The sequence below is a fragment of the Poecile atricapillus genome, chromosome 7 (genome assembly GCF_030490865.1).
Source record: "Poecile atricapillus isolate bPoeAtr1 chromosome 7, bPoeAtr1.hap1, whole genome shotgun sequence".
In the NCBI taxonomy this organism is placed as follows: domain Eukaryota; kingdom Metazoa; phylum Chordata; class Aves; order Passeriformes; family Paridae; genus Poecile; species Poecile atricapillus.
Window position 1 is genome coordinate 11311674 of NC_081255.1, and position 13630 is coordinate 11325303.

General features: G+C 38.1%; 1 protein-coding gene across 4 annotated transcripts in view; it reads right to left on the reverse strand.

The window, feature by feature from the left end:
• Positions 1–6212: 6212 nt before the first annotated feature.
• KCNT2 (potassium sodium-activated channel subfamily T member 2) overlaps positions 6213–13630 on the reverse strand; it is a 121652-nt gene continuing 114234 nt past the window's right edge. For all 4 annotated transcript variants that reach the window (XM_058842289.1, XM_058842290.1, XM_058842288.1 and 1 more), the window contains 3 exons: positions 11692–11992; positions 9742–9826; positions 6213–9398 (listed from right to left, as the gene is read on the reverse strand). In XM_058842289.1, coding sequence (XP_058698272.1) covers positions 9287–9398; positions 9742–9826; positions 11692–11992 — 498 coding nt within the window. In that variant the 3' untranslated portion in view covers positions 6213–9286. The remainder of the gene's footprint in view (positions 9399–9741; positions 9827–11691; positions 11993–13630) is intronic.

The window sequence follows — 13630 nt, forward strand, 5'->3', positions numbered from 1 at the left end:
ATTATTTCACAGGCCATTTAATGAAAGGGCACAGACCCATTTGGAATAAAGCCAGTAAATGATACATATCAGAAGAAGAATTCCCAGGTAACAGATAACTTTCTGTTCAGGAAATGGCTACATCTTTTCTGGAGACCTGGCTCCAAAAATTGTCAGTGCCTCTTTAATGATTAAATACATACATTTGGAAGATGTTTATATAGGGCTTTGTCTTAATATGGAGTAGAAATAGTACCACCTCCTTATTCACTGTTTAACCTACACAAGGTCCCATTTTTTCCTTGTGTGTACAACAAAATAATTACATCTCATCACTTTCAGACACATGAGCACATACTCTATTGGGAAACACTGCAAAAGAAGAAACACATGTGTTAGAAGAGAAAGGTCCATTCTGGAGCATCCTAGGAACTTTCTGTGACAATGGGCTAGGCAGCAGATGTTTTCTTAGCAGGAACAGAACATCTATGTAATGATAACTTTCAAGGTACATGGACATCCTGAATCAGGTACCTAGGTTTTGTATTAGTTGAATTCAAAGGATTTTTCCTCCATAAAGAAGCCTTTCTCTGTTGACTGAATGCTGATTGGTACCTTATTTAGTTTTGGATGAAGTATCAATTAATTTTTAAAGCATTTTAAAATATGACAAGAAACTATATTGTTGGAAACCAAGAAATAGAAACTTCTACAGATGCTGAAGGGTTTGATCTGCAGCCTTGGAAAGAGCTTAAATTAATATAATGATGAAGGTACACAGACATTGGGTAGAGAAATTATAAACTTATGTCCCTATAGTTACAAGTAAGAATATGTCTTATGTAGGTAAGAAATTATATTAAGTAAAATAGTTTGAGGTTTAAGCTGTAATAGTATGAGTTATAGAGTAGGTTAGAGATCCAGAAACTATAATAGAGGTGTGCATGAATACATGATCTCTCAGCTTATTGGCCAAGAGAGAGACGCCGTGCAGCAAAATTAAGGAAAGGTGATAGGTTTATAAGTGAAAACAAGTTTATTGTCAACTGCCCATTGGGCTAAAATGTTATATATTGCTGTGGGAAGAAGAAACTCGTGTCTTCCTTGAGCTATGGCTGACTTGTTGCTCCTCTAAATCTCATGCCTTTGAGACTGATATCTTATCTGGCTACTTGAGAAATAAATCATCTCAAAGCAAGGTGGTCCCATCCCTCATTTTTCATCTCGACACCATATCAACTCTACTGAAGAAAAAGCAAGGACGATGCAATGAAACTTGTTCTTTCATTAACCACTAATAAGTTAACACTAACGTGTGAATTTTATACTGCTCAGATGTCATTTGCCTATGTACAATTAAATATACTCGTGTGGCATTCCAGTGTGACTGAAGAAGAAAGCATATTTGCTATCCTTTGTTGGGGAATTAGTGCCAGAAATGTGGGCAGGAACTGCTTCTTCAGAAAATCTAACATTAGCATTTCCCAGATCTCAGTTAGTGCCCACAGTGGCTACTGCTGTCTGTGGTCATATAAAGAACGAACACCTCACACATGACACCACTTACTTGTTATCATGGAGACGTAATAAAAAGAGGAAAAATTAAATGCTGATTGACTGTCCTGTTAGTGATATATTAAATTACATTTTAGGGCATTCAGCTGTGTACAAAATATCCTAACAGTTAAGTAAAAAATAAGATGATACTTACTAACCTCAGAAGATAAAAGTCAGTCCAGATCCCTATCAGATGCACATGGGAATCAAAATGTCAGTCACATGAACACCAAACACTTCAGCTGGAGGTGAAGTGAGAAAGTATGTATACATCATAGGCATCCCTGATGACATTTTAAAAACATATATTATGGTGTCCAAAAAAGAAACCCCTGAATCCTGCAGTCCAATCTTTTTGAGCTCTGTGCATCCCAGGACTGACAGATAGAGGGGACCTGTGGTATAGCCATTGAACACAATGCATTTCTTGTTTATGGGAATTTGGTCTTAAAACTTTTGATTAAGGAACATTACTATTCATCTAATACCTACAGAGGACACTTTTTCTATCTTAATTGGGTACCTATTCACCTGGACTTTTGTGATAGATTGGCATTTAAGAAAACAAAGAGAAACAACTAAAGAAGTTAAAACTGCTGGAGGCTGGTGGGAGTTTTTCTCCCGGTCAACTACCGGCCATTTCTAAGAATTGACAGCAGTTTTGACCATTGAAAAGTGAGATCAACCTGTGAACACCACCTAAAGACCTAAGCCTGGGAATTTCTTTGTCTCTTCATTTCCTGGCTGTGAAAGGTAACAGAGCTCCAGCTGGCTGAGTCCTGTTCCTCTGCCCAGGCCATGCAGCCTGGGCAGGGGCTGGGCTGGGCCTGCCGCGGCTCTCGGCTGGGAAATGGAGCCTGCAGGATTTTTCTTGAGCTCCAGCCAGGCCAGGCCGGTCTCTGGCTCAGCCGCAGTTTCTGCCGCGATTGAATTCACCAGAGACTATCGAGTAAAGAAAGAAAAAAGCTCTTGACCTGCAGTGGGTTGAGAGAGTGACCACACTCTCCAGAGCAGCCATGAAGAATCTTCCATCGCATACAACTCCAGCTGCTGCTCCGGCAAAGATCACAGAACCATCTACAAAAGCCTGGGCAAGATTTTAACCTTTTCATTACCCAGATGAGACTTGCAGAATAATCCTTTTTTTTCCAGAGAGAAAAAGAGAGAGAGAGAGAGAGCAATTCACATGTAAGGAGACACCAGAAACTATCAAAAACAGTGAAGAAAGGAATTAAGTTTTAAAGGGGAAGAGAAAATAAGGAGATGCTTTAATAAGCTGAAAATTTTTCTGTTAAAGCTATGGAGATGGACAGTAGCGTTCTGAAAAAAAACTCCTTTAATTCATGACAGAGTATATTGCGAGGAATGGAGTGTTCAAAGTGTGGATTTTGAACAAATGGTGAAGTGGTTGTGATCCTGTGAGATGCTGGAACGGTGGGAGGTGGGGGGAAGAAGTAATAGTTGAAGATTTGTGGCCTTTAAGAGGCAAAGAGAAAACTTCTGTTTCCAGACAGGCTCACAAAAACAGATGAAGAGAACTTCTGCCTTTGAATAACTCATCCTTAAATGACATCCCTAGACTCATTTGACCCATACACACCTCAGAGTGATGTGAAATGGGAGGAGTGAACTGATGACAGATTTCTGGGAAGCTGGCATCAGAAAAGTAGAAAGCTATAACAGTAATAGTTTTCTTGTGAAAAACTCCATAGATTAACAGAAGAAGACTTCTTTTTCTCTACAAAGGCTGATGAAAAGACTCAAGCAAGAATTGAGACTGTTTTAATCACCAAAGTTTTTTGTCTCTATGTTGTCATATGAACAAGAGAATAGTTGGGTAGTGGGAGAGAAAAGGGTTGTTCTGGAAGTTTTATTCTGGTTTCTTATTCTTGTAGTTTTTGTTAATAAACTTTCTTTATTCCTTTTAAGTTTTAAGCCTGTTTTGCTCTTGTTCTAATCCATATCTCACAGCAAGAAATAAGTAAGTTTTCTAGTGATTTTTTTAGTTGCTGCTTTAAAACCACAACAACTTTCAAGACCTTTTTGCATTTACCTCAGGAAAGATACAGCTACCAAGGACAATACTCCCTCAGGACTTCCCTGGGTCCCAATATTTTCTAAAATTTGAAAGTTTTACAGGATAATGTGTTTAAAAAATGAGTATTTTTGGACATAACATGTTGATTACTTGACAGTAGCTATGACGTTCTTGTATAGCTGACACCTTACCTTACACTAAACAACATAGCGAGCTCAACTCTGAAATCTGTTCCCTTTGCACAGATGGAAAACACCATATCATGCATGGCTGTGCAGTAACAATGCCTGAAGGTGAGAAAAAGTAAAGAAACTCAACCCTCACATATTCTCCTATTACCTGGATAGCAATCAAGTTCTCCAGGTTATTCAGTAATTCCTAAAGTTAGGGGCCCAGCAGAAAAGGACCTGGGGGTGCTGGCTGACAGCAGCTGACCAGAGTGTGCCCAGGTGGCCAAGAACATCAAGGGCATCCTGGCTTTTACCAGGAATAGTGTGGCCAGCTGGACCAGGGAACAGATTGTCCCTCTGTACCCAGCACTGGTGAGCCTATATCTCAAATCCTGTGTCCAGTTCTGAGCCCCCCAGTCCAAGGAAGACTTTAAGATGCTGCAGTGAGTCCAGAGATCAATCAAGCTGGTGAAGGGCCTGAAGCACAGGTCTGATGAGGAGCCTGAAGAAGGCTTTGGGGAGACCTTATCACACTCTACAACTGCCTGAAAGGAGGTTATAGAAAGGTGGTTGGTTTCTTCTCCCAGGCAACTGGAGACAGGATGAGAGGAAATGGCCTCAAGCTGCATCAGGGGAGGTTCAGTTTGGCCATCGTGAAGAATTTCTTCATGGAAAGAGCTGTCAAGCATTTGAACAGGCTTCCTAGGGAAGTCATGGAATCACCATTGCTGGAGGTGTTCCAAGAAATGACAGGATGTGGCCTGTGGCATTCAGTGCTGTGGTTTAGTTGGCATGGAGGTGCTTGGTGAAAGGTTGCACTAAATTATCTTGGAGGCATTTTCCATCCCTAATGATTCCATGACTGTATAAAATAGAGTAACAGGCTTCATCACAGCCTGAAGCTGAGTGCACAAGCAGCACAATCAGTTGCATTAACAGAGACTTACCGGCTGTACAAATAAAAGAGTATAAAGATAATAATTCCTCTCTTTTGTTTGGAGTCTGTGAAGTCTGCCACACCACTGTACATTTATGGATGCAGTGAGAGTTTATAGCTCCTAGCAGGAATACCAAAGCTAAAAATATTAAAAGCTATAAACTTGACAGCAAAATGAACCAATCCACCAGCAAGGACTGGTAAAAGGATAAAAGAAATAGCAAGTGATCTAGAGAAATTTTTGTATGATCAGTAATTGGTAGTGTGGGTATTAGTGATTAGTCAAATCATTAATGTTGTACCTGTGTGCTTTAAAGGTACCAGAGCCCTGTGCAGAACCTCATTCAGCATGTTCCCCAATTTGTCTGAGATACCTCATGCACATGAAGTAGTATTTACTCTTTCATTTCCATACTTTGCTTCCCAGTCTCTCTTCTGGTTGGCATGGGCCAGTTCCAAATCATAACAGTTTAAAGTCTACATTTTGTAAAAAATTTTGCTCACAGGAATGTTAAATGCTTGTTTTGAACTTAATGAAGTAAATATTTGCCTTTTTAAGCTTCTCAGAAGTTTATACTTCTGTTGAATTACTGATATTCTTTCATTGCCAGTGGAGGCAATAATTAAGTATGTAACAACATTATCATTAATATTTTCAATTCACTTCAGAAAATGAAAAGAAGCAAAGTCTGGGTCATCTCTCATAACTTAATAGGAATTATTAACTCTTTTCCTGTATCCCTGCAGTGCATATTCTGTATCAAGCACAAGGAACAGTGGCTAAAATTTTGAAGTGTTGCTCTTTAGGCATTTATTCATTGTATATCTGTTTCAAAGTAGGTAGGGTTCTTCTAATAGAATATCAAGAATATGCCACTGTATTTTATGCATATTGCTTTGTTTTATAAATTCTACATTTATAGATGCATAATAAAAGTATATATAGATATAATAATGTATATATAGATCTGCCTTGAAGAAGAATTTTTATAACCTTGATGTACAAATTGATGTACCTGCATAGAGCTTCATGTTATAAATTAATTTCCAGATTTTAGTGGCCTGGATATCAAGCAGAATTCAATGCTGCAAAATCACATGTCAGTGTTCCAAAATGACAGAATGGTTGCTCTCAGCCCTAATTCTCTAGAAACTAGGTAACTGCATGTTACCTCTGCTGCGTTTGATGTCATTTCAGTTTTCCTCCACAGCTGAAGCCTAAAATTTATTTGTTCTTAACTTGATTTGGTGCATCGGTAAATAAAGATGTATAATATTCAGTAATATGTATTTGTATACTTGGAAGTTGTTAAAGTGTATTTGTGGTATAAAGTTGTTTGTGAGATAGAAAACATCTGTGCTGGGAAATAACTGCTCTTAATTTCTAAGACAAAATGTCACAACTTCACTAATTCATTCCACTGCAGGTTTTAAAAACTCAAGAACTTTATGCTTTTTACTTTGTATGTGAATTCACGTGTGTTGTGGAATTGGAGTGAAACAGTTAAGGAAACATACTGCATGCCATTGAAAGAGTTCTTATGATGTTTTTATTGCAGATTAGGTAATACATTTTCATAGGTAGGTCTGGCTTTGCTGGACATTCCCTTGAGAATGAAGCAATTGTTATCAGCGAGCACTTCCCTTTCTGAGTCTGTGACTCTGGGTACCAAACTGCTTGGGCTGTGCTAAGGCAGTGTTGGGGAAAATGGGGATCTTTGGGTTGTTGATAGAAGTGAGCCAAGAGGAAAAATACATACAGTTAAGCGCAGTTAGAAATAATCTTTTTTTCACAGCTCCACATTTTTCTGCTGAGTGAACTGCTGCCTGCTCAAACTCCTCTGTTCAACACTCATTTGATCCTGCTCATTCTAGAACTTCATCATCCCCTCTCCAGCACTGAGTCTTGGGATTCCTGTTCCTCAGTGTGGTTGCCAGTCCAGTTAGGCTTGTGCTACATTTCTGATAATCATGATGAGAAAAGAAAGTGTGTGAACACAAGACTGCCTGTAGGATGGCCATTAACAAATCACCTCCCTGGCCACTGAGCGATTGTGCATACTGTCTCATTCAGAGTTAATATAGTGGTGCTTAGGCTGGTCTTGGAAGATCAAAATCCCACTAGAAGGCAGTCTGTCTGTGAAGATATTCCAGAGGAAGCAAACCTGTTCTGCTTTCAACATGAAAGGCAGTATTATTCTGAATAACTGAACTTTGTGGTAAATTATTCATGAATTATGAGAATTTCTGCTTCATCAGAAGCTGTTGTTAGTTTTTACTACCTTGCTTGTCTTCCAGCAGATTTTGAAGGGAGCTAAGTGTTTTGTTCACAAAGATTGCCTTGCATTCATTTTGACTCCAAGTGCCTCCAGCTGTCTTTGTGTTTGCTTTAGCAAATCTTCTGGGTCTAATAAGCAATGCATTGAATTAAGAAATTAGAAATTCATTAAGCCTGGAGAAATACCAGGTCACATTAGATGCCACTATTTCAATCTGGCCAAGCAGCAATTCTGCTGAGTTAAGTGGGAAAATGGACACACCTGACTGCTTGTTTCTGCTGCTTTATGGGGTGTTAAATGTGAGGACTCAAGCCCTCACTATGGGTCCTTTTATCAGTGGTGTGTGCTATATGCACACAGGGAATTCCTGTGAACTGCGACTCACGCTAAAAGCAGAGTATCCAGCTTGCCTGCTGAAGGATAGCCATGGCTCTGGAAGCCTCTCTGCTGTCTTGAGACTCCATTAGAGAAGCCTTCAGTATGAAACAACTGATCCTCCTAGTATTTTGGAATGAACATTTTTAGGAAACTTGTATTTTTTAAAAAAAATATTCAACTGGAATAGAGTCTTCTCCCTGAAGGTATTAAAAATAGAAAAGTTATTCACACTGCACATGCAAACTCTTCTGGGTAACTTCTGTGACTGGTCTTGGACAAGATCCTGTACCATATACTGTTTCTTGAAAAAATGTAGACTTAACCTGTACAGCTATTTAAATTGTTTCTTTGTTTCCCATAGTGCCCATTTGGAATACTTTACCTGTGAATAAACGCGTAAATGATTGAAGGGTGGAAAAGCACTGAGCAATAATGGACTCTAAGCAGAACCACTGAGTTATTAAAACTTGGAATTGCTAAGAGGAAGGAAGGAACTAAAAGCAGACTTGCTGTCATTCCTAATACGAATGTGACTTGATTTCAATATCCTTACAATGCTGATAAACGTGCTCACATCCACAGTTGCTTAATGAGCATCTTGGTTGTGGTTTCTGTTTCAGAAATAGAATGTACTTCTAGCAATTAATATAGAAGAGAATAAAGTTTTGACTGACCTTTGTTTTTGTACAAGTAGGACATCAAGGGAGTTCAGAGAATAATCAATTTTTCTATATTAGACTACCTGCAAAATTACTTGCACTAGTTCTATGTGGATACTTTTAACAGAAGGGGGTTTAAAACCTTGAGTATGTTCTTTCCCATTTGTGACGTTGATCTTGGAAGATTATGGATAGACATGCTTAATTCTGTAGACAGCTTGACCAATTGTTGCTTCTTACATAAGTAGACACTTTCTTGTGTACATCATGCTGAAGCAGAGGTTTTAGATCCATAATGCTTTTTCACACTATGTGGAATTACATTTATTTTGTGGAATGGGTTATAAATTTCTTTAAGTTTCAATGAGATACATAATTTCATGTGAAAATGTGGTATCACTTTTGGGTAATCTGGACGAGGCATCAAATGCTTGGACAACTGTAGTTCTGGCATATTCATGAGGGCTTGTTGTAGGAATCATTCCTTAGAGGGATGCTCTGACTTTTTTGTTATAATCTATTCAGGTTTCTGTAGACAAACTCACCAAGGTTCAAAGGGTTGAGTTTCACCTTAGCTACTGTATGCAGCTTTGCACATTAACTTCCCAGTTTTTTGCCAGTGGCGGGGGGCTGCCTGTGTGAGATGAGAGGGACTTTCCTGCAGCTGGGCTCTTCTTTCACTGATGTGTCACAACCTCAGTCTCTGCAGTGTGACCAGGTAGTGTCATCCAACCTGATCTGTGTAAACCCAAGGAACAAAAACCCAGGTCCCAGAGGCTAAAATAGGACTGAAATTAACCAGTACTAATAAAAATGGGTGACAGGCTGAGATTGAAAATTATTTCAAAGATTGAATTCTTGACACGCAAAGCCTTGTTGTCAGCTTTATGTATTAACATGCTTGCTACTACAAATCAGGAAATGTCTCTCTGTGGGCATCAGATAATCTGATGTTGGTCAGAAGCTCAGTCACTGACATGCTGCCACCTGCATAAATATGCTTAGGAGCATCTAAGCAAAATATGGTAGAATCTGACATTTGTTCATATGGGTTAAACAGCAACAGGTCATCCTTCTGTTAGGCAGACGGAGTTCAACCACCATACTGAACAGGCCACAAACCTGACAATCCCTGAAATCAGAGTTTCTAGGCACCACATTTCTGCATTTGGTCACTTACCCACTGTTATTTTGTTTCCAAAATCTGAATAAAATGTACCACTCAGTTTGAAAAATGGTTAGTGGAAACCTGTATAAAATTGTCTCCCAATTTTGTGGTGAGTTACATATCAAAGTTGTGTCTCCTCCCTGGTGTCTTGTCCCACTGTATTGCAGAAGCTGTCCTTTCGGCTAGGTCCAGCATTTGGAACATAGGTCAATGGATCAGGTCGGATCAAGTATCTACAAAAATAAATTACAGTTGTTACTAAAACAATGTGGAGCAATCCAGAGTAAGTGCATACAGTTGTAACATTGAGAAGACCTGAGCAAGACTTAGACTTACTTTGAAGGTGTTTGGTTTAGTTCTTGTGGCAGCATTGGTTAGATTTTTTTTCAATTTAAAATACAGAGTAAGAGGAGGATGCCAGCTTTATAACATTACAAATATATGTATTATATATTTATATGTGTATTTTAAGTATATACATATATAGTATAATTTGATGTCTCTTTAAATAGAAGTCTCCATATTTTATTTTTTGCAGGTCTTGTGACTATTTTTTATGTGTGTGTTTTAACTTACACTATATCATTCAGCTCTAATCTTGTATCTGGAGAAGGGTTGATCAGGATGTAAGAAAGGGTGTTCTGATGATCATTCATTTCATCTAGAGGACAGGGGGGAAAAAAAGTACCAAATAAATTACATTTACAAATTAATTGTGAGAAGCATTACTTCTGACATATTAATTTGATGAAAGTTCATAGAGCTGTAAAAAAGTGTCTGTTGTCAGAGTGATTTCAAGTAAGTTCAGCAATTTATTTTTTCAACTGTACTCATATTGAAACTACCTGACATTATATCTTTTGAATTATCAGCTCTAAAAACATCCTGTTTTCTAATGTTTTAAAAATCTTCTGTATTTTTGCAGTCATAGCAATCTGAATTTAACCCAATTTCAGCGTGATCTACCAATCTGTCCTACAGCTTAGGTAAGTTTGTGGTGAGCAGGGGCTCCTGTGCTTGGATGACATCAAGTTCAAATGATGACCAAGGTTAAATGCAGGTGTATGACATTCTCATCTATTTCTAGATTTGGTCAACATAAACCTTTTTTTCCCTTTTTCTATTTATCTAGGAAGCACTTCCCTTTTATCATCTGTGCCAAGGGCTTGAAATGTGAAGGCTGTATAAATGGAAATTGGTATGCCTCTTGCATTTTTAACTGCTCTCCTAATGATGGGTTGAAATGAAGGCTGACAATTTTTGTTTTTAAGGTTTAAGCTACACTTTCGTAGTTGCCATTACAATATATTTTATATCATTTTCTCTTTGCACGCTCCTTGGGCTGCTGCAGTGAGACTGGTTTTAATCTTATCAGACTAAAGAGGAGGGGCAAAAGGAGAGAAAGTATTTCTCTGTTAAATCCTATTTAGCTTTTTAGGAAAATTTATAACTCAGAATCAGATAAATGTAACAGGTAAAGCATTTAACTATCAAGATTTTGCTGCTTTGTAGATGGTATCTAATAGACCCAAATTTGAGTAATGAAATGAATATTTATTTTTGGCTTTTAACTAGGATTTGAAAAGAAAAGTAGGACTACAATGAAGTTTTCTCATTACTAATATAAATATGAATTAAATTTACAAAACAAAATTGATCAAATGTTGTCATGGCCTGTGAAACCCCCGGGAAATATTTAGCTATTAATCTTTCTGCAGAGTTGTATAGAAACATCTAAGAAAGAATGCATAGAAATTATCCAGATGGGGTGTGGAATAAAGAGCCTGTATTTACATATCTAGAAATTCCTGGTGTTTCTAGGAAATTAGAACCCATAGTCCTGGGGTTTTCACCCAACATGCTACAGGGCCAAGGCCAGAGAAAGGCCACCTAGCCAGCTGTGGTGCATGTGTTAAAAAGTGTTAGAGCTCTTGTCCACAGCTTAACAAACCCCAAAACAATCCCACAAACTAAAAAGCGACTTGACATCAGCCTTGCTGGAGAATGATTTGGTGGATAAAAATGGCATCTAAAGACCTAGTAAAACATGCTTTCTAAAAATTACTTTCATATGATAATTTGGCATTCTTTTTGAAAATTGTGGGGAAAAGGCAATATCCTTCACAGATAAACAACACCCTGCCTTGACATATGAGTGAACTTCACAACAGCCCTGTCTTCATCTTTATTTCATGAGGTTTGTGGAAATATGGTGCAGCTGTTCAATGACTGGAGAATGTTTATAAATTCAGCATACACATACCATCTACTAAATATATACATGTGACTGACATGCTGCCTTATGAGCCTTCCATCTCAGCATAGGAATGGGTGATAATGGAATGAATGCATTAAAAACACTCCAAGTTACTCTTGGCAAATGAAAAAAAAACAAACAACTTAAACCAACAAAACAAAAAGCATTATTATAAACTTAGTATTTTGGTTTTGGCTCCATAATTTCTTACAAATAAGTTCACCTTGTACCATGCTAATGTTGCTACTGAAGTACTGTAATAGCAGTACCGTATCCTGCTGGAGAAAGGCCCAGGTGCTTCATTCTGTTCTTCACAAGTTCAGCAAGCTCCTGCCTTTCTGACCTCCTGTAGAGGTTCATTCTCTGCTGGTTGATCTTCTCAGCAGTTTTAGCAGAGTGCCTAGGAGCCCTCCTGCTCAGGCGCCGTGCCCACTGCATGCTCTTCCTCCGCAACAGTGGGTGGTCAGACTGGTCACTGGATGTCGAGTTCCGGTGATTACCACGGCAGCTGAACTGGTCTTTGGTATCTTTGGTGTCCTCCCATTCCTCCATGCTGATGGAGATTTGAGACTTGAAAGAAAAATGACAAGTAAGCTGAAGGGCTGTATTAAATGGAAGCAAATGACTATGTTCTTTCTCCAACAGTGCAGGTAGAAATGGGGTTTGGCTGCAATGGAGCTGAGGGAATTCAGCTCTCTTTTACTTAGCAAGTATTCCTGAACTGGGCACCCTTTACTAGACTTTGACTTTTCATATAAAAAGCTCATTTATAATATAAATACTTTATCAAGCACAAAAGCAGGTAAGTATTATCTTGTGCCAAATTGCACTGTGATCCTTAGAAGAGCAAATTTAGCATTCTGATATTGTCGTTCCTCAATCAAGGAATCAGTCTTGAATGACTTCTCCACTTTCTTCCCAGTCTGCATAGTTTCAGAAATCTAAGTTCTGTAACTGCTTTTTACATGTATGTTTGTGGATTCATTAAGTAATGGTGCAACTTTGGCTGCACTCTTTTCAGTACTCTCTTAAGACCACAGGTAAAACATGCCTGTTAACTGTGTCTCAAATTCCCAGGTCTTCTTGACCTTCCAGCACACATGAAATTAGGATGCAGTAACCTTCATTGTGATTCAGGGCACCTCTTGTGCAAGCAGTAATTGATTCCTATCTTAAAGAATAATGGTGTTATTCATATAATGACACCCCCCCACCCCACCCCCATTAATTAAGAGCCAAAATCTGCTGCTCTGTTGCTGTGTTTTCCTTATGCCACTCAAATAAGACCAATGGTATGTGCATGTACAAGTAGTGAAATAACAGAGGTGGATGAACTACAGGTACATTTCTAACATGCAAAAGTTACTAGAGAATATAAGAGGAAATATGTCAAAAGATAACTTTTGTTAAGATAAATTGTTTCAATGTGTATTTTAGATTTAATGAACAGTTTTAATTTCTAGTTTCAAAACCACTTCCTTAACAATCCTGAGTTCCTCTTGTCCTATTTGAATGTCTTTTATTGATATGGAAACAGTAAAGTCCTTGCTGGCGTCAGTAAAAGCAGATTACCAAGCTAATGGTCACAGATTTCAATGTGGGGAGTATTTTAAATAAATACATAAAGTATAAAACAAAGATGATGTAAATGAACAGGCTGAGTTTGGGTGAATCCCCTTGAAAAGACTATGCTGGTAATTATCAGAGAATAAAGCAAATTTAACAGAGGAGCCACTGAATGTCCTTTTCCCACTAACATGAAAACGGAAAGATCCTGCTGACCTCATCAGTGCTGAATACAACCTTTCTGTAGGAGGATCACCACAGAATCTGTGAGGTTTCTGGAATCCATAAAATAGTATTTGATATAAGTAAGCTGGATACAGTGTGAAAGATACTTATATTTTTTACTTTTGCACAAATGAGATTTTATCTGTGTAAAAGAAAAAAACAACAAACAAACCCCGTAATTAAAAAGAACGCTAAAGATGTTTATGTTGTAGCACTTCAAGTAAAATCATATTTTTAATATTCTAGACTAGGATCTTGCAATAAACCTCAAGTAAAGACCAGATAATTTATTGAGGCTCTTCAGCTTCATCTGCAATAGAAAAGCGATTTATTTTTTTTTTAACAACCTGATTTTTTGAAATTTTGTTACTGACTCTGCTGATGGTAGGGCAGTAGAGAGAACCTGGATCCCTTTGA